The sequence below is a fragment of the Takifugu rubripes genome, chromosome 15 (assembly GCF_901000725.2).
Source record: "Takifugu rubripes chromosome 15, fTakRub1.2, whole genome shotgun sequence".
In the NCBI taxonomy this organism is placed as follows: domain Eukaryota; kingdom Metazoa; phylum Chordata; class Actinopteri; order Tetraodontiformes; family Tetraodontidae; genus Takifugu; species Takifugu rubripes.
Window position 1 is genome coordinate 8,075,760 of NC_042299.1, and position 26,945 is coordinate 8,102,704.

General features: G+C 45.2%; 1 protein-coding gene across 1 annotated transcript in view; it reads left to right on the plus strand.

The window, feature by feature from the left end:
• The window catches only part of tmem132e (transmembrane protein 132E), a 188,510-nt gene extending 170,255 nt beyond the window's left edge, over nt 1-18,255 (plus strand). Inside the window, 3 exon segments of the mRNA XM_029848435.1 lie at nt 3,789-4,068; nt 10,213-10,407; nt 14,355-18,255. Coding sequence (XP_029704295.1) covers nt 3,789-4,068; nt 10,213-10,407; nt 14,355-15,425 — 1,546 coding nt within the window. The 3' untranslated portion in view covers nt 15,426-18,255.
• The last annotated feature ends 8,690 nt before the right edge of the window (nt 18,256-26,945 follow it).

The window sequence follows — 26,945 nt, forward strand, 5'->3', positions numbered from 1 at the left end:
TTTGGACTGCCCTACAAAGTCCTCCGCTCCTTCCTTCGCCTCGGTTGCTCTTTCATTTATTTATTAGGCTCTTTGTTGTTTTTTTGTGCTGCACTTCCTCCGTCCCACAATGCTTCACTTCTGCAGCGTGACATATCCTGAAAACCTTGGTTGGGCAGCGAAGGTCTCTCAGCCTGTTGTGGGCTTCTGCAATACAGCGGAATTGCTCACTGGCTGCATGTTCCAGTAACACGCTCTAAAAAAGGAAAGAAAGTGTAATCGGGCAGGCAGCCCGTGTGCACTCAAGCTTCAGCTTGTGCGTTTGTATCAGAGACTTTAATAAGAACAGACAATTTTCTTCTGTGGGGGGAAAAAAAATGTATTTTCAAGAGTCGGGAAGGTAAACTTTCACTGACCTGAGCCCAGACTTGGGAAAGTCCTTGACAGAGACAGAAGGATCTAGTTTGGCTGCGACTTACCTGAATGAGTCAGCATTCTCAGGCGAGTCCTGCCGCTCCTCCACGTTGCTGGAAGATGACATTTATCTGGGTTTGGTTGACTGCTTGTCTTTTAGTATTCCGTTTTAGAGTCTGGAAGTGATGGAGTTTTCAGATCAAGTGTATGAAATTTTAATAGCATTTCTCTCATAATGAACTTCAATGCGCGTCTGAACCACTTCAGAACTACAGGGATGAAATATACATACAAACATGAAAAAAACAACTGTACACGCCGCTTCTGTCTGTGTGGCGAAAACATCTGTCAGTGTGCACTGATGTGTGACTCCGCCCCCTGAAACAGCACAGGAGAGGGATTGGCTGGTTTAGAGACTACGAGAGAAAGAAGCCCCATCATGTTGCCTCCTGCAGAGCCTCAACCATGTGTTTCACTCATACCCCTGTGATCATTAAATGCCCTCAAATCTATTCCAGAAATTTTTAGCTCTCCCTCCAAATCGTCAGTTCCTGCTAATTGTTATTAGACCCATCAATCCCTGACCAAAAAAGTAGCTCAAGAGGTGAAAATAAGCCATAAAATGATGCTACCGTCCATCTCTGTCCCTTAAGATCTGCTTCTCCTGTTGAATCACGCTAGAAAAAGGTGGAGTATTTGCACTCAGGTCTGGCAAAGATCACATGACAACTAACTTTATTTTACAGAGTTAAAATAAAGGTTAATTATCTGACAGCTTAAAAAATGAAGGTATCTTTTTTTAGCAAAAACACAGATCATTTTAGGAGCAAATGTATTTCTGGCACACGGATGTATATTTTTTGTAGCGATGGAGAGAACGCTGCTATCACTGACAGATAGAGAATACATCAAGGTTGTGTTGACCTCACAGTTAAACGTGGATTCTTCTCTATTATCCTTAGTTTTCCCTCATTTTTGACCTTTTTCAGATTCTCACTGACATTAAACACAACTGAGGAGGAGATCGAAACTTTTTTAATAGTATTATGAGACATAACGTCGTCCTTACCCATGAAACCCTCAATCAAGACCAAAACATTAAGATAAGTCGTCGTTTGTGAGGAGTGTGTGAATAACAGGAGGGTTGCGTCTCATCACGTGCACAGACGCGGGTCACAAAGGCCTTTTGAACAAATGAGCTCCGAGTACCAAATTGCAGATAATGAAGAGAGGATGTTAGAAAAACACTCCCACGAGTTTTTTTCCTTTTTTTGCCCGCCGCACGTCGACCCACGCGAGCGTAGACGCTGCTGTCAGGCGATGACACACGCTCGCAGCTTAAAAACACGGGCGGTCATGTGATCATAACCATGAAATTAATACTACGGAGAAGGATGCAGTCTGCACCATTCCATTCATTTACTGTCCTATAAATGTGATTAGAGTGAATTATCCAGTTAGTTCACCCTCAAATTAAGAGGAAACCGTTTTTGGTCATTTTGCCAGAAAAGAGAGGCAAATCCGCGAAAACCGACGGATCTCGTGTTTCTGCGCCGATGGTGCACGTGTGCTGCTGCCGCGTGATTCTGCTGCCGTGTAAACAGCGCTCTTTCTTAGTTTGGAAACTCGCTCGTTTAATATTTTCCTTACGTGTCCTGTCCTATACGCCCCAAACTTTGAGTTGGTATTGGAGCAGGCTGCACGTGCAGGATTGCTGCAGTGCACCAGCAGCCAGCTGGTTTCCAGAGCGGCCGGTTCGCTTCTGCGCCACAGCTCATTGCTGGTCTTGATGACGCTCCTTGTTATTGTTTTACAGAGTGCACACATGCAGCCAGCACTAATGCGCTCTGCGCCGCAGTGACTGATGCTCTCGAACAGTGGCTCCACATGTCCCTACCTTTTAAAGTCAATTCAGTTCAATTCCCCAATTTAGCGTCATGGAAACCAGACATTTTAAGAGGATAATGATCTTCTTGAGCAGAGTTAGATGCGAACTGAGACCATAAAGGTGCTCCGAGTGAAAACAGGGACCTCTTATGACCTTTGACCTTTTGGGGATGGATGGATGGATGGATGGATGGATGGATGGATGGATGGATGGATGGATGGATGGATGGATGGATGGTCTGACTCTTAAAACAATTATTACACCAACAGTTCATTAGATATTTTTTAGAATGTTTCACCAGGAAAGCAACAATGTTAAATAATGGAAACCCACAAGCAGCTTAACTCCAAAACAAACGTCCTAAACTCTGCTTCAGTTGTGTCACTTTCCTCTTTAGCCTCAGTAGTTCAGTCCTTTGGTGGTCAGGGCTGTCAGTTTTGGAGCTTTTCTTTTATTTGGGGACATTAACCTTCCTGACGGCGGCCATGAGCTACACCGGCGCTGCTCCATCTCACGCCGCTCACATCGCTCACTCTCAGCGAATATTAAGTGCAAGAGCGCTTTTTAAGTGAGAACTGGCAAATTGTCAGGCCTGCTGAGGGATGCCGGGTACGTCGTGCATCTTGTTGTCAAGCAGATTGCGCTTGGAGGATGGATGCACCTGGCTCGTTTATCCACGTTGCCCAGGGGCTGCTGGGAAATCATGATGGTAAGAGTCCAAAATCTCTGCTTTTTGCTGCCTGTGGCGTCCCAGCCCGCTGGCACCGGCGCCCGTTTCCTCTTCGTCACTCCATTGCGGCGGCGCGGTGGATGTGTGATCACCGGTGCCAAAGTCCTCATCAGTGGAAGCTGCAGAGATCAGATGGCACAAAGTGAGACGTGGAATTGTGCTAGTGTTCTATTTCATGATAAGAAGAAGAAACTTGGAGACTCGGAAGATTCCAATTATTATGGGGATATTTTAGGGTAAAACAGCCTAACCAGCGTCGGTTTTCATTCACTGAAGATATTGTTACTTTTGGGGTGCGTCCCCCTCCGTGGCTCCTAGAATGTTCTTTCTACGGTAGCCTGGAGTGGACAAACTTAATCCATCCCTGTACAACCGCGGTTTCTCTTCACAGCATTATAAACTCCTGATTACAGGGTCCATCAGGGTGGTTCAGTGCATTTGTCATCTGTTCATTTTTTATTTCTGGATAAAAACAGACAAAATAGAGTCACACATGATGATCCAGGGCTTTGATGGAGGCACCCTGCGGGAAAATAAAGTGGCTCTTTAGCATCAAAGCTAATATTGAGGCATCAAAAGTGAATGTGTTGCTAATTTACATGGTTGACAGGTGTATAAATAAAAGGGTGGAGAAGCTCATAGTCATGCTTCAAATGTGTTGAAAGCACCGATATCTGAAGAAGATCCTGCTCATGTGGATTAAAACAGCTGGAAATGCTACATTGTTTTTAAAAAATCCAGTTGTCCTTCAATCATCCTCTCTTCTGTCCATCCCAGGAGCACCAGGGACAGCGACGCAGACGACGAGGACGAGGAGCGCCGCGTGAGCCGCGGATGCACCCTGCAGTACCAGCGGGCGCTGGTCAAGGTGCTGACCCAGTTCCACACCACCTCCACCGAGGGCACCGATCAGGTCATCACCATGCTGGGCCCCGACTGGCAGGTGGACGTCACAGACCTGGTCCAAGACTTCCTGAAAGTGGCTGACCCCAGAATAGCAGAGCTGGTGGACAGAACCATCCTAGTGGGCCTGGAACTGGGATCCACAGTACTGAAGGTAAGCTGACTCTATGGGAAGTGGTTTATGATGAAACCGACGTGTGTCTGGATGAAGCTGGAGCACTTGGATCGCTCTTCCGTCCTACGGCAGCTTTTCCCGAGCTCCTTTGTTTAAAACCGATCAGCTGCTGTAAAACTGAAAGCTCTGTCGGCAAAAACGCGGCTCTTAAAAGGTCCAAACGGCCGCCGACGTGAAGCGTATCTAAATGTGTCAGCGGGGACGGCTTCAGAAACCTCCGTCCAACGATGCCCCCCCTTCCCAGCAGTGATTTACGGAGGCTGTCGCCGGTCATTTATGGGGGGGCTGCGGGACGTAATGGCTGATGAGAGTTTTGATCGCCGTGAAACATCACAGTTTGAGCCTGACAGGGGACAATAATAGCAGCCTGATGGATGCGTTGATGTTGGCAAAATTGGGGAGAAAGATAGAAGTCGGCGATCCATCATGTTAAATGAGTAATAGATCATCTGCAATCTGCTGAAGGGTATGAATAATTAGACATCAATTTACCAGCAGATGTAATGTGCCACACTGACACCCACAAATGGTAAATAAATAAATAAATAAATATAAGGCCCAGAGATGATCAGTGGAACGGCTTTATTACAGATCCCGGTGATGGATCTGTCTCACAGATACCAGCGTGACATCATTACTGTGCGATCGCCGGTCACTCTGATCTACTGAGGCTGGAATAAACCTCCACTCAGACGCGCTCTCGTCCTTTGCGGGTTTCATTTTAAAGCCGAAATGAGATCTCTGCAGGATCCGCTTGCTTTATCCCTGGCTGCCGGAGCACGTGGAGGAGAAGTTCCAGTGGGAGATTTCCATTTCGCAGAGTCAATTTTACTCTCGACAGTGGAATTATTATGTTGATTTTTCTGGAAACGAGCAGTCTGGTGCTCAACAATGGCCGTCTTTGAGACTTGGGCGATGCTTTCAAATTGTCCTGCAGCTCATGAATATGAATAAAAGTAGCATCTTTTGTCCACTTCATAATATTTCTGCCTTTCTTTTGACAATCCGATGCTTGACTTTGAACCTTACCACGATTTTTTTTATTAGTATATGTATAAACTGAAAGAAAAAAACAGTTCAGCGGCGCAGCTGTCACACAGTTGAACCGTTAAGGAGACCTTTTTATAGGCTGGACCTCGATTGTTTAAAGATTCCCCAAACCTGGTGGGCGCTGGGAGGCTTAATCAGAGAATACAGGACAAAATCTGCTTCCTGCTGAGACTCGGGTGGAATTCACGCCACTTTCTCTGATAGGAGATTATCATTAATCTCCACAAAACATTCACTCTGCTCTGAAGATGTAAATCTGCAGAATCCTGGACCGTCACCAGGAAGACAACACTCCAAAGGTGCGCAAATGCACCTAGCTCAGGGGTTTCTGTAAAGCACAGGAGACAATCTGGTTTGTGACAAACAATAAATAACGTTCAGATAAATGAAGTTGAAAATAGAGACTGATGAGGTGCTGATTTATCTGATCAATAATCTGGTCAATTATTTTAGCCTTGATTTGTATTGGAGAGGAGTCGTAGCCAGGAAATGTCCCGAGCTGCTGTCAGCCGATAGCATCAGGTCAAAGGTCACGGGGTCAAAGGTCACGGGGTCACAGGTCACGGCTCGCTGCTGTTGAATGTTGCCAGGCATGTGAGAGGAAGCGGAGACACGGGGAGCCATCTTTACTGGACTTGGACTGCAAACTGAATTTTAACGAAGAAAAGGTAACCTATGAAACTTCTCTTATCTTAACCCAACTTATTTGTAAGTTTTGCCTAATTTGCGACGAGAGAATCAGAAGGAACCATGAGATGAAGGAACTAAACTGTGGGCGCTGCCCGGTTATTAGTCCGGAGGAGTCTGTAGATCAAACAATGCTTCATATTTCAGGGTCAGCTGTAAATGTAGCTCCTCCAAGCTCCATCTGCCTCCTTGCAGCAGTAACGTTCGTTTTTCATCCCGCTTCCATCAGCGTAATTAACGCCGACGAAGAACAAGACGTCTCTTCCTGCCTCTTTCAGGAAAACACACCAGCGCTTCACTTCCAGGAGGCCAAACTGATGAAATACAGATGTAAGACACAACGAGAGTAAAGTGATCACACCGCCTCGGATCTCCTCTCGCACCTTCCCGCTGATTTTCTAGGCAATTAATTATACAGCAACAGAGGAAATGCAAAATGCAGCCGCGCGCCTCCTCGCGCGAGCTAAGGGCTCCCTCGACGGCTCCACACCAGATTTACTAGAAATAAACCAGATCAGATGTTGTAGATTTCATCAAAGGCTTCTGCCAGTGAGGTCAGCAAAGCCGTCTCTCTCTGACGGCGAGCCAACACGTCCTACCTCCGCCGTGGTGGCTCTTTAATTGCAGGAACTGTCATCAGTCTATCATATTACACGTTGGATTATTGAGGGAAAGATGTCATTGGACACGTCAGATGTTCCCCATCCTGATCCTGACTGCTGTGCTGGTAGCTCACGTGAAACAAGTTCAGTCGTTCTTCATTGTTGCTCTGACCGCCTGAAATTAAAGAGTCCAGAGTGTTCTTGTTTGCTCCGTTGCCTTGGAGACGAACTGTGGTTCCCTCAGGTGTATTTCAGTCCAAGTTCTCCAGCGTGCATGAAGGAACCCTCACCTGAAATCCCGCAGAAGCGCCACCACTGTAGCGTCAAACAGGAGGAAATAATCTGCTGTGGCATCTGGGTAATATGAGCCTGTGTGTGTGTGTGTGTGTGTGTGTGAGTGTGTCTGTGTGTGTGTGTGTGTGTGTGTGTGTGTGTGTGTGTCAGTCTGCTGATTGCTTCCTCATCATTGATCCTGTTTGCTGAAACACCAGTGAAATGAGGTCATGGACTGATGACACCAGTTTGAATTTACTCCCCACTAGTTCGATCACTAACGTGTCTTCTTATCTCTGTCTTCTTGTCTCTCTTTCTTCTTGTCTCTGTGTCTTCTTGTCTCTGTGTCTTTGTGACGCAGCAGCTTCATAAGTTGAGGAGAGCTTCAAGGGCTGATGATATTTTGTTTTGTGCTCAGCTTTTTGTCATTTTGTCCCAGACAGCTAAAGGACAAGCGCGTGTCCTCAGCTCCCGCCTCGTTGCCGTGGTCTTTTGAATTTTTCAGCAGAGACGATCGATGGAAGTCGTGTTTCTCTGAAAGGTTTTTTTTGACATTTGAACATATTTGCCGGCATTGATTTCCATAACGTTTGGTTGGTTTTTGGTCACTTTAATTGGCCTGTGAAAATATCAGGTGAAACAGATGAAAATCGATGAGAAGTAAAAGTGTTCACTGGCGGAGGAGAACTCCGCCTGACCTCGGCTGGCTTCCCGATTCCGAAGCTGGCTTTTGTTGGCTTCTCCCTCACGATTTTTAAAAATGAGTGTGAGCCGACCCCGCTCCAACAGTGATCTGCAGAAAAAATATTCACATTCCAGCTGATGCAAACGTTTCTGTTGGATCAGAAAAAATCAGGTCCTTCAAAATGCCCCCATGAAAACCTCAAATCTTTACCGTGTGTGTGTGTGTGTCTGTCTCTGTGTGTGTGTGTGTGTGTGTGTGTGTGTGTGTGTGTGTGTGTGTGTGTGTGTGACTGCATATGAAGCGTGACTTGTTTCTGGCACATTAATCCATCACCTCAGAACAACGTGCACGTGGAACCCGACTGATTCTCTGCTGCGCTTCGCCTTCAAGCGCTCGCGAGAGCAGCTTCGTTTCTGTTTGTGAAGTTTTCAAGAATTTTATCGTCGTAGCTTCTAAACAGTGATGCAATGGCGCAGTATCTGCAGAGGGGGGGTCCACCACTTCTCTTCCTCTCTGTCTGTGTCCGTCCGTCCGTCCGTCCCTCTGTATCTGGGTTTCCATCAGCCTTGGAAATGTGCAAAATCTACATGGCACAAAACAAAAAAAATTGGTAAATGGAAACATAAGGAAAAACCTCTTAAATTCTGCGAAAAGGTTTTTTTTCCTTTCGGCGAATTTGGGGAGGATTTTGAAGCTCGTGTCCAAATGACCCTTCAGTGGAAACACGGAAATCAAAGTTTCAGGAATCTCGCTCTCCTATCTCTCTCTCCTTCTCTTTCTCTCTCCCATCTCTCTCTCCCCCCTTCCTCCCATCTCTCTGTCTCAGATTATTGCTTCCAGTGAAGCATCATAAATGAGAAGATGCAGCAGTGCAAACGTAGCATAAATGATTCCATTTCAAGTCAAAATTGAATGTCAGAGTATAGATCGAGAGGATCAGAAGAGCAGTGCAGAGACTTTTTTTGGCTTATTTCTATTTTAATGTTGAAGTGGTTTCGATTGAATTCAATCCATTTAACATCTCACTTGGTTTTAAATATTCTTTATTTGCACCTGTTTTAAACCAGTTAATGATTGGAAGGGTTCAACAAACCTTTCTGGTCCATTGTGTCACATTTGGTGACGCCTGTTGGTGAGAATTCAAACTGCAATAGCTGTGTTGAAACAGCATAAACAATAACAAAATCCTGGTTAATGTGTTTATTTATTTGTTTTTTGGAGCCTATGAAACTAAAGAAGATCAAACCCACTCAGGATATAGTTTATCCAGCTTTTAATTGTTATGTTAACGTGTCCTTTGCTAATAGTTTTAGCCTCAATTCCCATCTGTGCTGCCATTGGTGTTAGCTTGTGTTACAGTAGCTTGCTCAGTTAGCTTTGCAAAAACAGGACGGCACCTGTTTTCTTTTATTATTGAATTGTAAGAACCACGACTCCTTAAATAATTTCTGTTGAGGTGACATCTGTTCGCCCAAAGCTAACGTTTACCTTAAAGAAAAATACACATTTCAACAAAGCTTTTACCCATTTTTATGTTGCCGCGCTGAATTATGTGGAAAAACAACAGTGGTGTTTAACTGATAATTCACAGCTCTAATGGTTTAATGGTTGAAGGTGAACGCTCTCTTCATTTTTGCTTGTGCCTTTTGAGCTGCGTTTTGCTGTGAATCACTATAATTTGTGAAATAGATGTGAGTTTCTTTCAGAGCTCGGTTTGAGATTACATCAAAATAAGATTCCCTGAACAGGTTACATAGAAGCCAGAGAGTCATCAAGTCTCTGGAATTAAGGTGGTGAGACAGAAAAAGCTGTAATTTCAGCCGCTAAACATGGCCGAATCTTCAAGACTGACAGATTAGCTGTCTGTAGACAGAATATTCACTTCAAATCTAAGAGCTACAGAGGCTTTAATGAAACGATTGGCAGGCTTCTGCATTCTGAAGATTGAGTGTTTCTGCTTTAATGAGGGGATTTCAGATTCTGAACACAACTGGAACTGTAGGATCTCCAAAAAAAAAAAAAAAGATCAGACACCTGCAGATGCTTCTCTTTCTGGGGATGATTTGGCCCAAAATGAATTGCATCACTGTGGCAGGTTAGATGACAAAGTAGTGCACCAAATCATGAGAAACTGAGCCCAGAATGAGGTGAAAAAAATCCTTTTCTGACAAAGCGGCGCAGAAATCATCAGCGGGACGGCGGTTTCGAATAAAAGGATTTATTTGCGGCTCTCCTGGCATCATGAAGTGGATTGAAAAACAAGAATACGAAGCCACAAAGTCAGAGATGTTGACTTGCTGTTTCAAGGCTTTAGCCGCGATGCGATAGGCCCGGCCTCTCTGAGCGCCGAACCCTGGACGGCTCTGGCCCGGTTGGATGTCGTAAAATGCTGAAGATGAAGGTGAAAGATGTTTCTCCATCGAGGCGACGCCGCTTCGCTTTGTTCAAGTCCCGGCTGATCGCAGGTCGCTCTGTGAAACGGGTTCAGGCTCCCTCACAAAAACCTGGCGGAGGAGGCGAGACGGGCTTCGGCTGTGATGTCACTTTGATGGGAGCGAAGTGCCTCCGTTAACAGCGGCCGCCGCCGCCGCCTGTTGTCTGATGGCTTCTATCTTTTTGTGCGTTGGTACTCTGTGACTGACTGAGAGGTATTGACACGCACGTCCAGTGGAACAAACACTAGCACCAAGCACTTCAGTCTGAAATTGGCCTGTCACGGCTTTTATGAGCTTCAGAAAGACAATAAAGTTGTTCTCCTTAAACGGCACCCCTCTGTCATGTGGCGGAGCGATAAAATAAAAAGAAAACCCGCTCTTGTCTCCGCAGGTGGAGTCCCCACTGGCCATGGACGCGGTGTTGGGAGAATCGGCGTTCTCGGTCACGGACGACAAGGTTTCCATCACGGAGATGCGCGTCAGCGCCATCTCTGGCTTGACCCTGACCCTGCATCCCAGCCCCGGCAACAGCCACACAATCGTGGCCAAGGCGACCGGAGTCCAGACCCTGACTGCCCCCAAACAGGTAGAGTGTGGCGCGATGAGCCGGATTGATCAGGGAAACGGCGAAATCCTGTCCTGTTTCTTAGCATCGCTCAGGTCCTTAAGAGGAGGGTCCATCAGTCCTTCCTCACTTTTTAGAGTTTCATTGGTTATGTTTGTGTTTCATTGCCAAAACTGCTCCATATTGATCGCTCTCGGCATTAAAAAGGTGGTGGGGGGGTCAGCAGGTGACGGACGGCACCATTAGCCCAGTTTGTGCTGTTCGTTTAGTTTTTTTATTGACCAGTTTCAGGTCAAACAGCTGCGCGTAAATCTGCAGCGACCAAACTCTGTAACTTACACATGTTAGTGTGTGAGACTGAGACACACAGGGGGCCAGTGTTCATGAATATGGAGAGAGGAGAGAACAGTGGTTCTGATCAGCCTACAGTGAGGGGGGATGAAGCCCACCCAGGCGGATCAGCTGCTCGTCCACCAGAGGCTGCCTGACAGAGAGGAAGTGATCGGTTTCCACATGAGCTGAGGCCTCTTTAGAAGCAGCTCACAGGAACATCTGGAGATCATCTCAGGGAAAAAGGGTCGTGATACTTGAAGAGAGAACCTCATCACTCAAAGTGAAGAGAGTAAATGAAACTAGAAAAAGGCAGCACATCTGATCGGAAGGGTCAGCAGCCCCCTCAAATTGAATTTATTTGTGCTAAAATTAAGTTTATCTGCAAATCCCTTCACTGGCAGCCCATAGTTTCACTTCAGAGTTCTAAAATGATGTAAAGACTAAATCTTTTAAGCTGCGGCCGGAATTGTTAACAAGGACGCTGGATAAAGGCGGCTCCAGCGCGGTAATAAGCATCCTCGCTGGCGTCTTATCGCCGGCTGCAGACGAAGCACTAACTCCTGGCACGCTCTGAAATTTCTGAGGTCTTGATTTTACTTTTCAAGATGTTTGTGAGCGGCCGCCAGCTTCCTGTGACCTTAGTCTGCAAACGTAGGAGCTAGCTTGATTCATTTACAGCTAATGAAATTGAAGCCATCAAAGGCAGATTCTCAGGTGGATGCCTTTTTTTGGGGTGGGGGGGGTTATTCATTACTTCAATAATAATAATTAACAAACTGGCTCGTTTAAAGGTCGGTCGTTTATCATCCTGTGGGCTTTTATTCAATTCTATGTAAAAATATAGATGCGTCCCACCGGTGCTAAAAAGTCTCAGTATAGCAGAAGGATTGTGTAATAGGTTTTGAATTTGTCTTGTTCTTCTGCTGAGACATGACGTAAATCCAAAGTTAGATACCTCTTCTTAAAATAAGATTAGCTTAGCAGAACAAAACGTGCTAGCCAAAACTGTTTTGCCCCTTCGGCTTAATTCCTTCAGCCATTGTTTTTGCCTAGCAGAGTCGATATCAGTCATTAGTTGTTGTCGTTGGGGGTGTAGATCAGTGAAAGTCTGCAAAAAGACAGAGATGCCAACATGTATGAGCCCTTTCGCTGGCCTCAAGGTGGCTAAAAATGCTATGACAAGCCCATCAAACATCAGTCCTCTCACAGAAGCCAACATTAAATTGCAATTTCTCTTGCTTTCTGCTTCTTGGCCACCTTGAAATTTAATTACTGTAATGTATTGTCCTGAGTGCTCTCCAAGGCCGGGCCGTAAAAGGCAGCCAATTCCTCTGCCGGCGAAGCTAGGGCAGGACTCTTGGAGCCATTTCAAGCCATTTGAATCTGTTTTGCAGGAAAACTTTGTAACTGCTCTCCATTACTGCAGAAACGAATGAGTGCATAAAGTTTGGATGGGGATAGTTGGACGATCAAGGTCTCATCACATCTCTCTCTCTCTTCCCTTTGACAAACTTCCCTGTCCTCCTCAACCTGGCACAATTTACTGTTACGGCTCAAAGGAGGAGCGCGGTAGGGTATTTGTGAATATGGATAGTTTTAGTGCAACACAACTGGCTGCAAATGTCTCGTATTATTTTCTTCCCAGGGACTGCTTTTATACATATTTTATGATCCAAGCTGTTTATGTGCAGTTTACATCCAAATGTGTGCCCAATACCGTAAAGCACAAATCACAGAAAGTGGTAAAATCAGTCAGGTAGCTTGATTAGTCTGATTTTATGTATTTCCCGTATTGTATTAACTCTACATGTAACAACCCTCACTACCCCGGTGCTTTACTGGCATAGAAAAATCCAGCGTTAGCATAAATGTTGCGTTTGGTGCATATTTAGAGGGTTATTCTTTTGGCTTTGCTCCTGCCAGCCTTTGTCTTAGCAGCGTTGGCTCATCAAAATGCCAGATTCCATTCATTATTCAAATCATGCGTATCAAAGCTCCCATCTTCCCTCGGTCGTGCTGAGATGACAGAGATTTTGTGGTGGATCGTCATCGTAACGATGAGCCCAGTCAGGCCAAAGGGATTATTGCCCTGAAGGAGCCAGAAACTGTTTCATGGAGCAGAGTTTCAACAACTCGGCAAGGTTGGGAAACGAGCCTGCAGGAGGTTTAACCTGCCTCGTATTTTCATCGTCAGCAGGTTGTTAAGGGGGGTCATGTGGAATCGTAGAAGGTTACGTTGTTTCTGGGACGGTCTGGTTTATTTTAGTAAGCATCCTGCAGATGTTACAACATCTCCTGGATTGTGTTGGAGCTTCACAGGTTTTTTTTTTTTTTAAACGGGCCCGTCTGTTGTAGCCTTCGTCAGTGGTCGCCGCCGTGTTTTCATGCAGAAGCGACCCGTCTGTTGAGGTCTGGAAGGAGCTGAGGCTACTGAACACGCTCTGGCTGAGATCAGTGGGCTGGACTGGGTCCATAGCTTTAGTCGGCTCTGGTGGGATTTTCTCCTGATGACCAACACTGTGAAAGATCTGAGATGTTTAGATCATCTTTAGTGGGGGGGCTCTTTGATATGACCTTGGCTTGTGTTGTTGGTTTGGAGGAAGCATCAAACAATCACATTCCAAAATGTTTAAACAGCTTCTTGTGTCTTTTCTGTCTGATCGTCAAACAGGCAGGAAAGACCATGTTTGGCTCAGAGTTTCAGAAATGTCTCAATTTCTTCAGGCAAAAGTTGTAGATGATACCAGAAGATCTACTCAGCAACTTGAGGTTTCACGGGACTAAACCATCTTCTCCCCAGATCCTTTGGGACGACACTAGTACCTCTTTCACGTCAACATCAGCGGGCAAACGAAGTTAGCATTTGGCGACATTCACGGTGTGACGTGATTAATGCCGTGATGTACCTGATGTAACAAGAAGCAACAAGAGGGATTAAAAAAGAGCTTTCCTACCTTGGAATTGTGCCATTGTTGCACCTTAAGAAGGGGGGAAATTTCCATGCGGGTGAAAAGAAACCATGAAGGTGTTTCCTGTTTGGTTATCGACCAGGTCGTTTCTCAACCTCCAACGAGATTCTACAGCATCGGGTCCTGATGCCGATCAGCTGATGAAAACGCGGGTCAACTGCAGGGTTAAACATCCAGGGCCAAGTGAAGATTTTTATACGCTCACACTAGCAAACAAGTTTAAATGGGGTTTTGACGGGTGGGAAAACGGCTTAAGGTTCTCCAGAACCTGATGGAGTCCTTAGTCGATGTGATGGTCCCGAACCACAGTAGCTGCTCACTGTATCTCAGGCTGAGCCTTCAGAGAAAGCTCGTTTAGGCTCATTGCTGGTGTTGCTGATTAGCGTAGCTGTGGGTTCTGGACCGAGGTCTCCCTCTAAATCGAAGGCACAGCTCTTCTTTCGCCACGACAGCACCTGCGTCTCTGCAGCTTAAAACCTAATGCAGTCAGTGTGGCCGAAATGAAAAGTGCTGTCTTATTGATTTTCTGCATTTATTCAAACATTAGTAGCTTTATTCTGGCAACAGGAAATTCATTAAAACCTGTGAAAACAAAGTGTTATAATTTCTTGGAACTGTGTCTATTTGTATTCAACTCCAAGCCTCTTTCTTCTTCTCTTTCGGCAGGAGGCCAGTTTGTCCATCTGGATGCTTTTCAGTGACAACACGGCCGCCACGCTGACCTACTTTGATCCCAAAGACTACAACCTCAACGCCTCCACGCTGGACGACAAAGTGGCGTCGGTGTCCCAGGAGCCGCAGCAGCGCTGGCCCGTGGTGGTGGCAGAAGGGGAGGGCGCTGGTGAGCTGGTACGTGTGGAGATGACCATCTGTGAGACGTGCCAGAAGACCAAACGCAAAAGCGTCATTGCCTCCGCCGCCGTCTACATCAAGGTCCGCTTCGGCCCGGAGGAAGACTCCGAAGAAGAGGTGACCACGGAGAGCGAGACGGAGCTGGCGCCGATCACCAGGCGGCCGATGTTTGATCCGAACATCAGTGGAAGAATTTACGAAACGTCCAATGAGCAGCCTGCCAGCGTTCCCATCGACTACACCAACTTCCCCACTATCAGCAACCAGGAGCTGCCGACCGAGAGCGACGAAGAGGAGGAAGAGGACTTGGTGCATTCGCGGCGCAACATGACCGACCTTGAGATCGGCATGTACGCCCTGCTGGGGGTCTTCTGTCTGGCCATTCTGGTCTTCCTCATCAACTGCATTGTCTTTGTGCTGAAGTATCGACACAAGAGGATCCCGCCAGAAGGTCAGGCCAACATGGATCACTCCCACCACTGGGTGTTTCTGGGGAACGGTCAGCCTCTGAGGGCCCAGTGTGAGCTGTCGCCACACCAGGTGGAGAGCCCCGGCAACCCTTTAGAGGGGGTACAGACTTGTTGCCACGGGGACCACCACAGCAGCGGGAGTTCCCAGACAAGCGTGCAGAGCCAGGTACACGGGCGGGGTGACGGCAGCTCCGGTGGCTCCACCAAGGAGAACGGCGAGGACGCCAGCTCGCCCACCTCCAAGCGCAAGAGAGTGAAGTTCACCACCTTTACCACCCTCCCCACCGAGGAGCTGCCCTACAACTCCATCCCCATAGCGGATGAGGAGGACATTCAGTGGGTTTGCCAGGATATGGGCTTTCAAGACCCAGAAGAACTGCACGATTACATGCGCAGAATAAAAGAAATAGCCTGAGATCGTCCTTCTGGGCTTTCTGAAGATATGTTCCTTTCTATTTTTCTCTTTTTCACCTAAGTGAAGATAACGATTCACTGACTAAAAGGCCAACTGTTGCTTTGGTTAGGGTGTGTTCTATTTAGTTTGCACAGTGCTGTAACGTCATACTCGCTCACACGGGAGGAGACCAGGCGGGGAAGCCAAAGACTTGACCAGAGGGTCTCAAAACTCTCGGGGAATCCGTAAATCTTGGCTCGAGGGGACGCTGCGAAGCTGAGCCCACGGCAGCACCGGTTCTGTTTGGGGGACTTGTGGACGAGGCTCAGGTGGATCCTGCAGTACTGTACCTACTCCAAACATAAGAGGCCTTCGGTGAACAAAAACTCTCGAGACTCTCACGAAAGCTACGTTACGGAACTCGTTTTGTTTTTTGCCAAAGTAGGAAGAGTCGTTCTTTTTAACTTCATTGTTGTTGTTGTTGTTGGTGCGGCACATCCATGATTTGTACTCATCGTCGTTGTTTTCTACATTTGCGACTTTTCCTCCCCAACAAATCAAATGCCTTATTTCGAAAAAGGTCACAGGTCACCTCCTATATCAGCGCGCACGTGCTCACGGAGACGGTGAAGCCGTGTTGAGACAAATATCAATATATTGATAGATATCAGTGCAGATACAGCCCAATAAATCCTGTCTGGAACCGATTAAAGGATTCTTGAACATTCGTGGAAAAATTGGAGTAAAAACGGCAAAATCCAAATTTAAATCCGCTTCCTCCTTTTCCCCCCAGTGTTGATATTTTAAGCGATTGGTACCAGGACTGTGGCGGCGGCGGCGGCGGCCTGATGATGCAGCAGCTGCTCTCAGCATGACGTATAAATAGAAAAGCGCTTGTGTGTCGTGAGGAAACGACGTTCTTTTGCATGAAAGAGAATCATGAGGCACAATCACCCCCCTCCCCTTTGATTTCTAAATTTGTGAATATTGGTACTGTGATTATATAACCATTCATGCACAAACACGTATGTTACCATGCTGCACACGCATGTCAGGCCTACACACATGCAGACGACGGCACGTATGTAAATACCCGAGCGTCTCGCACTAGGACAGAAGCAGCTGGTTTTACTTATTTATTTGTCTTGTGCGGTTCCCTGTGGTGACCATTCGCTTCTTAACAAGCTTCTATCACCTCTAACTGGGGAACATTGGGACTTTAATTTGATCCTTCATTTCCCTTCTCGTAAACTCTATTTCTTTACTTCTTTGTTCCTTTGGTAAAACAAAAAAACAGCAGCTATAAGTACTCTGTAGACGTCAAACACTGAAAAAACACGTTAATTCTACACGACGCTGTGCGTGTCGGGCGTAGCCACCTGCTGTAGCTGAAACACTCGCTTTTAGGTGCATAGGTCTTTTTTTTCCAGTGTGTTCACATGTCAGGAGGGCGCAGACAGAAGTTGTTGAGCTCCAGCTCTGTGTTACGAGTGACACTCAATTTCGCCTCAGACAGGCGCAGTGATGGCAGCGCTAGCGTCAACGTGTTTGCTAGCAGGTCACTCCTCAACCGTGATGTCATTCACTCTTATCTCTCATGAAACGCGTCGTTTTTTTTCCAGGACTCCTAAAAGCAACCAAGAGCTGGAAAATTAGTTTCCGTCTCACTTTCCTTCACTGCATCTAAGGGCTCGGGGTTTTTTTTGGTTTTGTTGGACTGATGAATTTTTAGTTACTATCTCTCTCTCTCTCCCTCTCTATGTCTCTCTCTCAATATGAAAGGTCACTCAGTCTTTTAAGAACTCTGTATCAGGATCATTGTGGCCAATCGTGACTTATCTTGACACCTCTGACAGATCTAACTCTTTGATTCAGACAACACTTCCTAAAGTATCGCCCGACCATAAATAGTTTTTAAAATGGCCTATTTCTTGATTTACATTCAAATGCATTATTGTCCTTTGACCACTTCTATCACGTTAATGGATGCGATACATTGACGACTCCTGATTTAAAGTGTTTCTTTGCATGTTGAAATCATCCAGGTCATCATCATCATCAATGTAACATCAGTCAGTCCAGAATTTGTCTTAAAGGGGGAGGACAGTAAAAGGGGGGGACAGTAAAGTCAAAAAATCCTGTTTTTCTCCTACAGAGGGAGTGAACGTCACTGTACTCTTAAAAGTGCTTTTTATCATGATTTTAAGAAAAGAAAATGCAAACTGAGCATGGACAATGAAGAACATTGCCAGAGTGTCCCGTCCCTTTAAGAGGAACAGGTTATTAACGAGCGCGAGTGCATCAGACATGACTTTAAACTCTCAGGATGAATGTAGGATTCTTACCTGAACCTGTCTGTTTAGCATTAGCATGGCCAGGCTAACACCACCACAACACTCTAACAAAAGAAGATTTTTAATAGCAGCTATGGGGGTTTTTTGTGCTCATTTCCTTTTCTACATCCAATCGGTGGTACGCTATGTAAATATATTTACCATTTCAGTTTTTCTCATTGCCACAGCGTCCTGCTTCCCTCCGTGCATTTTCTTTCTTTGTAATGCTGCTTTGGTGACGGTGCACACGTGGCTCACTCTGTATTTTCTTCGAGCTGCTAATAGAAGCGTAGTTTTCATATGACATGTAATTCAACATCGTGAATTGTACCTTTCTGCCCCTCCCTGCGTGGAAAACCGTGCCCTGACGTGCACGGCGCCGCTCTACTGCCACGCTCACAACAATACATTAATGTACAGCGCACTGATGAATTTCCTGTATTCTACTGAAAACAAACCCTTGTATTTTCCTGTTATATGTAAAGTACTAAAGAAAATCAAATACACTCACAATGCTGCGTCATTTTTGTCTTCTTCTCAGCTTTAGAGTTCCCGAATCCCAGAAGGGACTGTGTTCTTGTGGGAAGCAGCATAAAGGTTCCTGGTCCAACTGAAAATTCCTGCAACTTTTTATGTTATTAATGACCCTGGAACATTTTCCACTCAGGACGCCGCTGCAGTCCAATTCTCCCATCTTTCAGCAGCCTGAAAACAAAATCCATGGCTGATTGGGCAGTGATATTTAAGAAGTTGTGGGAAGGTGGTGTTGGGAATCAAACAAGGAGGGAGGACTTCATTCTGCATCAACTGACCGTTTGTTCCCGCTGGCTTGTTTGCTTTTATTCCAGTCGGTGTTTGAAATTCCAGGATCTCTGCCCTGCATCACCCACCGCGCAAGAGTCTACAAAGACTTTCCACACGTTCATCAAACGCAGGTCCTGCTGAGAGAGGTGATGTACGCAGCCTGCAGCACATCACCGGCCCCCCGCCACAGCTGAGAACCAAGCCGGGATCATCTGACCTCCAGGAGCGAAACCAGAAAATGCTATGTTGCGGACGTTTGGTCTTTGTTCGCTGTCAAAGATCATCAGTAATAATGGAACTCACCCATTTTTCAGCGGCGTGATTGATTGATTAATCGATTGATCATTGCTGGTTCCTCTTTTGAAGTATGGACCAATGATTCTGCCACTGCGCAACATGTCGCACCGAAGCTAAAGAACGTAGCTGCAAAAATCAACCCAGGTAGAGTCGGGACTGTTGCGAGATTATCAAAGCTCCACACAAAAAAACCAAAGCCTACATGGGAAACTGAGGCGTCAGAGCGGTCGGTGTGGGTGTATTTCTGCTTCCACTTTTGTGGTTCGTGATGTTTTCATTGTATTCCAGCGGATAACAGGCCCTTCGCAGAGACTGTGATCTCACGTCAGGATATTTCCAGAGAAGCTGTAACGGAGCCCGACAGAAGAAATAGCTTTAACTACATAAAACATCAACAGTAAATGTCAGGATTCAGTGTCAGCACCTCCGAATCAAAGCGGGAAGCTTCTTCCAGAGCTTTTCATCGGCCATGCAAGGACAGAGTTATCATAGAGGAGGCAGAGATAAGAGCTTCACGCTGACAGCTGCCTCAGCGGACCGCAGTGCAACAGTGAGGCAACGCACGCTCGGCTGGAGAACCTCGCGCTGCGCGCTTCACCTTGAGAGTAGCTCATACTTCACTGGAGGTCTGGTTAGAGACACACATGGAGGGAAAGTTCTGAGAAATCTGAGTTCTTCAGTACCAACTAAACCCGGTCAGCTTTGTATAGAGAATTTCCATAATTACGAATATCCAATCTAACTGAGATTAATGTTAAAGTGTGGATCTAGAGTTTGTAATGGTGGCCCGTGGACCTTTTTGCAACGTTTATTCATTGGTTTATTTAATTTTGTGCCTGTAATTGCGCCAAAGCTCAGATATTGTCATTACCAATCAGGGGTGAAATACTCCCCCTGGGGTAAATGTCTGGTAATTTCAAGTCTCAGCATGTTCCCTTATTGTCCGGAGCTGTTTTCAAAGGTGCATTTGTTGCAGCGTTGAAGATAATGTTGCTTTAATCAGTCTAATTGTCTAATTAATGAGCACTAAAAAGGCTGATCAGAATGCTAAAAGCTTCTCTCCCGGAAATCAATCCTGAAACAGTTTCTTCCCAACACGCCAGTGTTCTTTCAGAGTTATCTTTCAAAGCAATAAAAATGAAATTCTGCTAGACTGACGTTGAGACGCAGATAGTGCGTCCTGACATCTGTGCGCTAAAGTCAGTTTGACATGTCACAAAGCAGAAGCAGGAGTAATTATTGAAGTTTGTATATTCTGTGGCTACGCCTGGTCTCTGCAATACACCATTACACCATTAGCGTTACATTATTAGTCATGCTTGTGTTTTCACTCTGAAAAAAAGTTTCAGCAGGCAAAAGAACTCTGTCAACAGGAGTAAACAAAGTGGAGTCCTTCAAAAGTACTTTTTTGTAACTCTGGTAAAGCGAGGAGTCCCTTGTCTTATTTCCTTGAGCTGGAAAGCAGCAGCTTTTAAAACTGCAATTATTCTTTTGGAAACACTGACCTTCCACTCCTGATATTGATCTTCTCTTTGTCACAGATGGTGTGAAAGGCCTCTCAGAGTAGGACTCTAGTTCTGTTGGAGCCGGTGGGACAGCAACCACTATGGTTACATGCTAACTGATATGAATTGAAGAAAGGAATGTTAAGAAAAGGAGGAATAACTGTACCCACAGTACATACATAGTGATACAGTGCGCCCCCTGGTGGCAGGTAAGTTATTTTCTCATCTCCTCCCCCTTTTCAGCAGACCAACGGGTTCTTTTATTGATTCCAAAGACGTCGTACATCCACAGTTCTGCGGTTTAAGTTCGATTTTGTTGAGAAACCAGTTGAAATGCCGAACCTTCTCTCAGCTGTAGCGTCACAGCATCATGTTCTGGTCCAAAGAGTCATTTCACCGCCTCCAGTCTTTGGTAATCAGACTCCCTCATCAGCGTGTGACAGACTGATGTGATGAGGCATTATCAGCTTGTGCGTGCGTGTGAAGTTTTGAACCATTACAAGCGTCATCCGAACCCACCACACAGGCAGAGAGAGATATTCTACCACGAAGCAGGAATGGGAAATGTTCCCATTGTAACATAGAGAACAACAGCAGACTCCGATGGTACAGTACGCTAGCCAGGCTGATTTATTTTAACCTGTGTCATCAGCATTATGGCCTCATTCTGCCAACACAGGAGGGGGGGATTAGCTCCTACCACAATTAATGTGAGGGGGCTGTTGACACAGTGATGTTAAAACATGCCTGTCGCACCCACACGTGATGTCATCACACTGCTGTTGTGCCTTTGGGAGAAAAATCAAATGTGTGTTGAGTAAATATTGAAGCGGCGGGGAGTCCTGCCAATGAGGAGGCAGCAGGACAAACAAGCTGCGCTCACTGACGCACGCTGACGCCTCCCAGCCAGGTCCGCATCGCGTACCTGCAGCTTCTCTGTCCAAATCACCATCCCTCACCTCTCCACGCCAGCGTTTCAGAGTGTCCTCGCGCCACCCGACTGGAATAAATCCATCCTGTTCTGTTTCTAGCAGAGCGGACCGTTGCTGCAGACTGAGTGTTGTTAGCGGGGGCTCAGGTGTTTTTAAGATAAATCTGTCTTGTTTTGTTGTTCTCTCTGCCAAGACGGCTCTGCAACCAAGAACAATGGAACCATTATTCATCCTGGTGGAAGGACAGCAGCTTAAAGTTTTATGGGGGCTCAAGGTGTTCCTTTGTAAGCATTTTCTGCTCTTCGACCTTGAGTTTCAGGGTTTTGGAGGAGTTGTTTCAGGCCTACGGTGGCTGTGAAGATCCAAATACTGCAACAACAACTAAAAAAAGCATGGCAACATTTATCTGAATTAAATCACAACTTTTGTTTATTCAGGAAACAAATTCACAGAAAGAATCCCATGAACCTTTACTGTACGACCTTCAGGGCCATCCCAGAATTCATACATTAACAATTAAATTAGTAACCGATACAGGTGGAAACACCTTTTTGTGTCTCTGAAAGTTCTTGCAGTGCTGTTGCAGCAGAGAGGCAAAAAAAGAGCATTCATGATTTATGATGTGTGCGGTAAAAAAAAAACATTTCCAGAGTAAGAGTCTTGTCCTCTCCGATAAGGCTGAATCGAGTGTTCTGTGTTTGGATTTTTTAATTTTTTATTTTTTTTGATATGAGGTCCTTGAACCCAAGAGGACACCACTGGCTTTGCTGGTCCTGGTAGTTTAATTTTTCATGAGCCTGTCTTAGCTACTGCTGGACCTTTTCAGTAATTATTTGATGTACCTGCAGGCTCCCCCTCCTTCCTGCTCAATTTATAAAACCCACTTTTTAAAAAATTGCTTCTGATCAGACTATGATTTCCGTCACAACCAGATGTGCCTCTGCAGGTGTTGGCGTGTTTTGCGGTCGGTTGCCGCCGTCTCAGCGGGGCCTGGGAGGAAGCTTCAGTGCCTCGAGGTGTGTTTCGTGTCCATGTGCATCAGCTCAGTGTAGCCAAACAAACACATTTCATCACCTGAGCTCACGCTGTTGTGGGGTGGCGTTGTTTCTGCTGGACGGATGATCAGCAACAGCAAAAACAACGGTGCAATTCCCCGCTCCCAACACTGGGGGCAGTGTGTGCCAGACAAGTCAGGTTTTAACATTGTGCGTTCTGATTTATTAAAGAAAAACTGTCTGAAACCTTTTAAGTCTGACACTTGTTTTTTTTATTGTAAAATCAGTATAACTTCAATAATGCAGATTAATAATTGATAACCTGAAAAATATTATTAACAGTATGTGCAAAAAGTCATTCTGTAGATAATATTTGATTATAGCATTGGTGTTGTTGTTTTTAAGCACAGTTTAATAACCACAGCCTGCTTAACAAACATTCCCAGATGTGGAGGGAATGTTTGGAATAGTGATGACAGTTTCAGCCTGGACTTCAGAGCTCCTCTGTCTTGACCTGGAGGCCCACACGAATGTCTATCGATGCCGAAATTATAATGTCTGCATTTGAGCAGTAGCCTGTTTTATTTGAAAAACAAAACTAATAAAATGGTTCTTTCTTCCCAGTAGGAATTAACTAGTGGCCAGCAGGGGGTGATATGCCACGTTCAGTGGCAGTGCTGCATTCCACTAGGAAAGGTTAAACAAACAAGGTAAAATTAGGTTTAATCCAACTTCCAGGTCAGAGAACAGATTCATGGGCATCCTGCATCCTGCGAGAACACGTCATGTTACCATCCAGGTTTTGTTTTTACATAAGTTATGTTTCATACATTAATCATCTCAATCATGTAGAGAAGCTCAGCCATGCAGAAGAATAACACATCATGATCTGCAGGCTCCTGCACGTGAGTCCTCACAGGCGGCCACATTTCAGTAGCACGGATCATGGAAAATTGTCCTGCCCATGAAACATCTCTTGGTTATTGATCATGTGGAAAACGTGTTTTTCTTTTCTTAGCATACATTTTGTATCCATACATTTGTTTTGGGGTTTTTGGGGTTGTTTTTTTTTTTTCGAGAAATCTTAAATTTTATCACCGCAGATTCAGGCATAATGCCAATGGTTTTTAGCTGAATACCTGAAAAATAAAGAAATTTGACAGCAGGTCCAAATGGGATTTGAATCAAGGGCTGGAGCTTGAGATGAACTAAAACCAGTTCAACTAAAGTAAAACTAGCATCCCATTAAAGAAAAAAAATTCATCGCTACGTGAACATTTTCAAAAAACTTTTTTCTCCAGACAACACTGAATCAGCCTCATGCAGGGTTGATGGACTGCCGGGACCAAGGCTTTTATTATGCACAGTAAATTGAGTTCATTATTGATAACTATCATCAGAGAGTGCAAGCTACCTGCTGGTATAAGAGGGTCTCTTTAGTGGCCAAATGGCCTGGAAATTTCACAAACATTCATTAGACATTCGACGCAATAAATCATCACAGGAGGCAGAGTGGATGTGTTGTGTGAGGAGGAGAGAAGTGTTCTCACGGCGGCTCACTTAATTCAATATGGCCCCACATAAACACTCCCGCCCCACCTCTTTTGATTACTTGTCTCATTTGTTCTAAATGAGACGGGTGAATTGGGTTTGGAGATGAAATTGCTGCACTGAGGGTGGTGTTTTTGCTAAAATGGCCGAGGCCTGCTGGGACCGGCGTGCCGTTTAGTTACCACATTCATCAATATGAAACCAGTAACAACAAATTCACGAAGCTGGGAACCTGAAAGCGAAAAAGTGATAGACAGGAAGCTGGTTGTGTTCACCGCTGATGCGTAGTTCTCTTATTCTGAGGCACTTCAAACACTTTCCTAACAACAGAGCTGGACATCAGAGGGGAGGTTTCATCCGTAGACGTGCTTAAATCTCGCACAACTGAGCAGAAGCGCCATAAATCACCGCGCGCATGTTTGGTTTGGAAGACTGATTAGTGGCTAAGTCTGCACCTTCTGATTTGAATAATGGGACTCCAGAGTGCAGTAACATTACAGCCAACTGTCTGCTGTGGTTCTTCATTAAATCACACAAACAGGGCTGCAAAATAATATCTCAGTCTGATCTCCGCTAAGCTTCCTGCCCGCTCATGTTAGTCCACCACAGCTCATCATGTCTGGTCTTTAACTCCACACAATGAAGTAATATCACTCATTTCATACTTTATTCATGAAATTCGCATAAAAGCAAACACAGTGGGTTCTGAACCTCCTGGAGCAGCTTGGTTGATGTGTTGATGTGTAACACAAATGAGGTTGATGTCAGCAAACAACCCTTCTATGAGCAGCTTCACCAAACAATTTTATTCAAATTATGAATTCATGTTGGGGGGGGGGGGGTTGTATTGTGTTGATGGTGGCCCTCCATCCGGAGTGTAGAAGATCTTCAAGAAGCTTTTGTCGTCACGGTGACGAGGGCAGGAGCGATGAATCCCAGCTACAGGACCGGCTGAGATGGATTCATCAGATCTGGACTCTGTTCTGTTCAGAGCTTTCACACAAACTGTTAAAAGTGCTGCTGTGTTGATGACCTGACAAGCTCAGAGATGCCACGTAAACCTCAAACCTGCTTTATGGAGCCACTGGAACTGAGCCGCATGGATGACTCACTGTCCACACGACGGCACGTACGTTCCTGGAAACCACAGATATGGTTGTTTGGCAAGTTTCTGTCTGTCACAAGCAGTTTATGATGACATGCTTCTGTCAGGAGGACAGGAAGATGGTGGCGGTGTGACGTCCTGTCTTGACAGCTGCCAACTGGATCCTTCTGGCATCTACTGGGATATTTTTTTAAACCTCTTTGTGGCAGATCAACAGTGTCCCAGAAAGGTTCCATCTGCATCTGTGGCAGCATTTTCAGCATCTCAAAACCACTTAGTCCAGATTAGGTCCAGTTGACAGGAACACATATTAGTATATTTATTCTCCTTGTACAGTAAGTCTGAGCATCTGTGGGGATAAAATAGTTCATGAATTGCAAAAAGGTGTTAAGATTTCCATAGTTAGCTGCCCCACATCTAAGATTCTGCTTCTTTGGCCGCATTTCCATTGGCGTTGGTTTGAAGCTTTGTGGTTTAACAGTCACTCAGGGGGTTTGGGGGCTGGTCCATTTAGTCCTGATCTTCAACCTGCTCCAAGATTTATTTCAAAATGTCAGTTGAGACATTTGTCCTGACACCCACCTCAACCCATGACCCAAACAATTATCTCTGCTTCTCCCAGCACCAGTGTAACCTCTGGTCCTGTAAGGGTTAAAATCAGGAAACATTGGAGTAATAGGAGGATGTCTGAGGCCCAAAGGACATCCTGAAACTGCTCAGATAAGTGAAACATTGAACTCTTCCTTCCAGAGCACAAACTTCTGGGTTCACCGCTGACTCCAGCTCCAGGCCAAACCTGCCTGCAGAGCCTGCAGAGGCTGCTCAGGTCCTCACATTTACCTGCTGCAAGGTTTCATCACCAAAACTGTCAAAAGTGAAGAGACACAGTTGTTTCCTGCACAAAACAAATCCCAATTTCCACCCTGCAGTGTTGCAAAATGGCTTCAGTATATTCAGGAGTCAGCGTTCTAATTCTCAAAATAAACCCAACTCAGGTAAAACGCACATCCTTCACACCACTAAGATTTACTTAGTAGTGTGAATGACTGTATGATTTGAGCATAAATCTAGGAATACATTTTACAATAAACCTTGTGTCAAAAACAGTGAGATTTTATTCCAAACTCCTGCATCACAAATTATAAAGTCTTAGCTCGCACAGAGCATGCAGCCTTAGTCAAATGATTAGCTCTGCATTAGCTCTTTATCCATCAGTCTAATATGATTCATTCGGTTGGACCCGTATTAGCATATTAATGGTTTTTTACAGGACTCTTTATTGATCCCCCAGAACCATATTTATCTCCTTTGGCTCTTCCTTCTTTCATCAGCTAAATCTGCATACATTTTTATAGCATATATTTTTCCAGATATCAATGTTTGGAAGAAGCAAACACTCATTTTTGATTAGAGGATTTTTATTTTATTTATTTATCCATTTATTTATTTTTATTAAAACAGGGATTATGAGGAAAATGGGTAAATGTTGAGCATCTTCAAGAGTCCTGGAGTTAACAAATAAAGTGTTAGGAAAGGGTGGATACCATTCACTGACAAAAGCCTCTTCCAGTAACCCTGTCTATTCACTGACAGGAACTGAAATACTGGAAGAGTACTAAAGGGGCAGAGGAGAGGTTTGTACTGAGGATCAGTTTGAAACGTGATTTGCTGTCTTTGAAGTCCCTCTCGAGATAACTGCCTCATCACCTGAAGTGGTGTGACCGATTCCACACTTGAGAAAACCAGGATTTTCATTAAATGGACAAGTTGACGACAGACAGCTCTTCTCATTCACTCACACGACGAGTCATAATCACACGCAAGGCTGCACATTTTATTCAAGAATATCTGCAATTTAAAACAGAAAATTAGTCTTAAAACACTGGTCTACTTTTTACAATAAAGAATTTGTGTCAATCCAGTTTGTGACATCGTAGTCATTTTTGTGTTAATGTGCCGGTATTTTGGTTATTATAATCATGTAACTTTTAAAAAATCAGACTTTGGAACATACTTTTT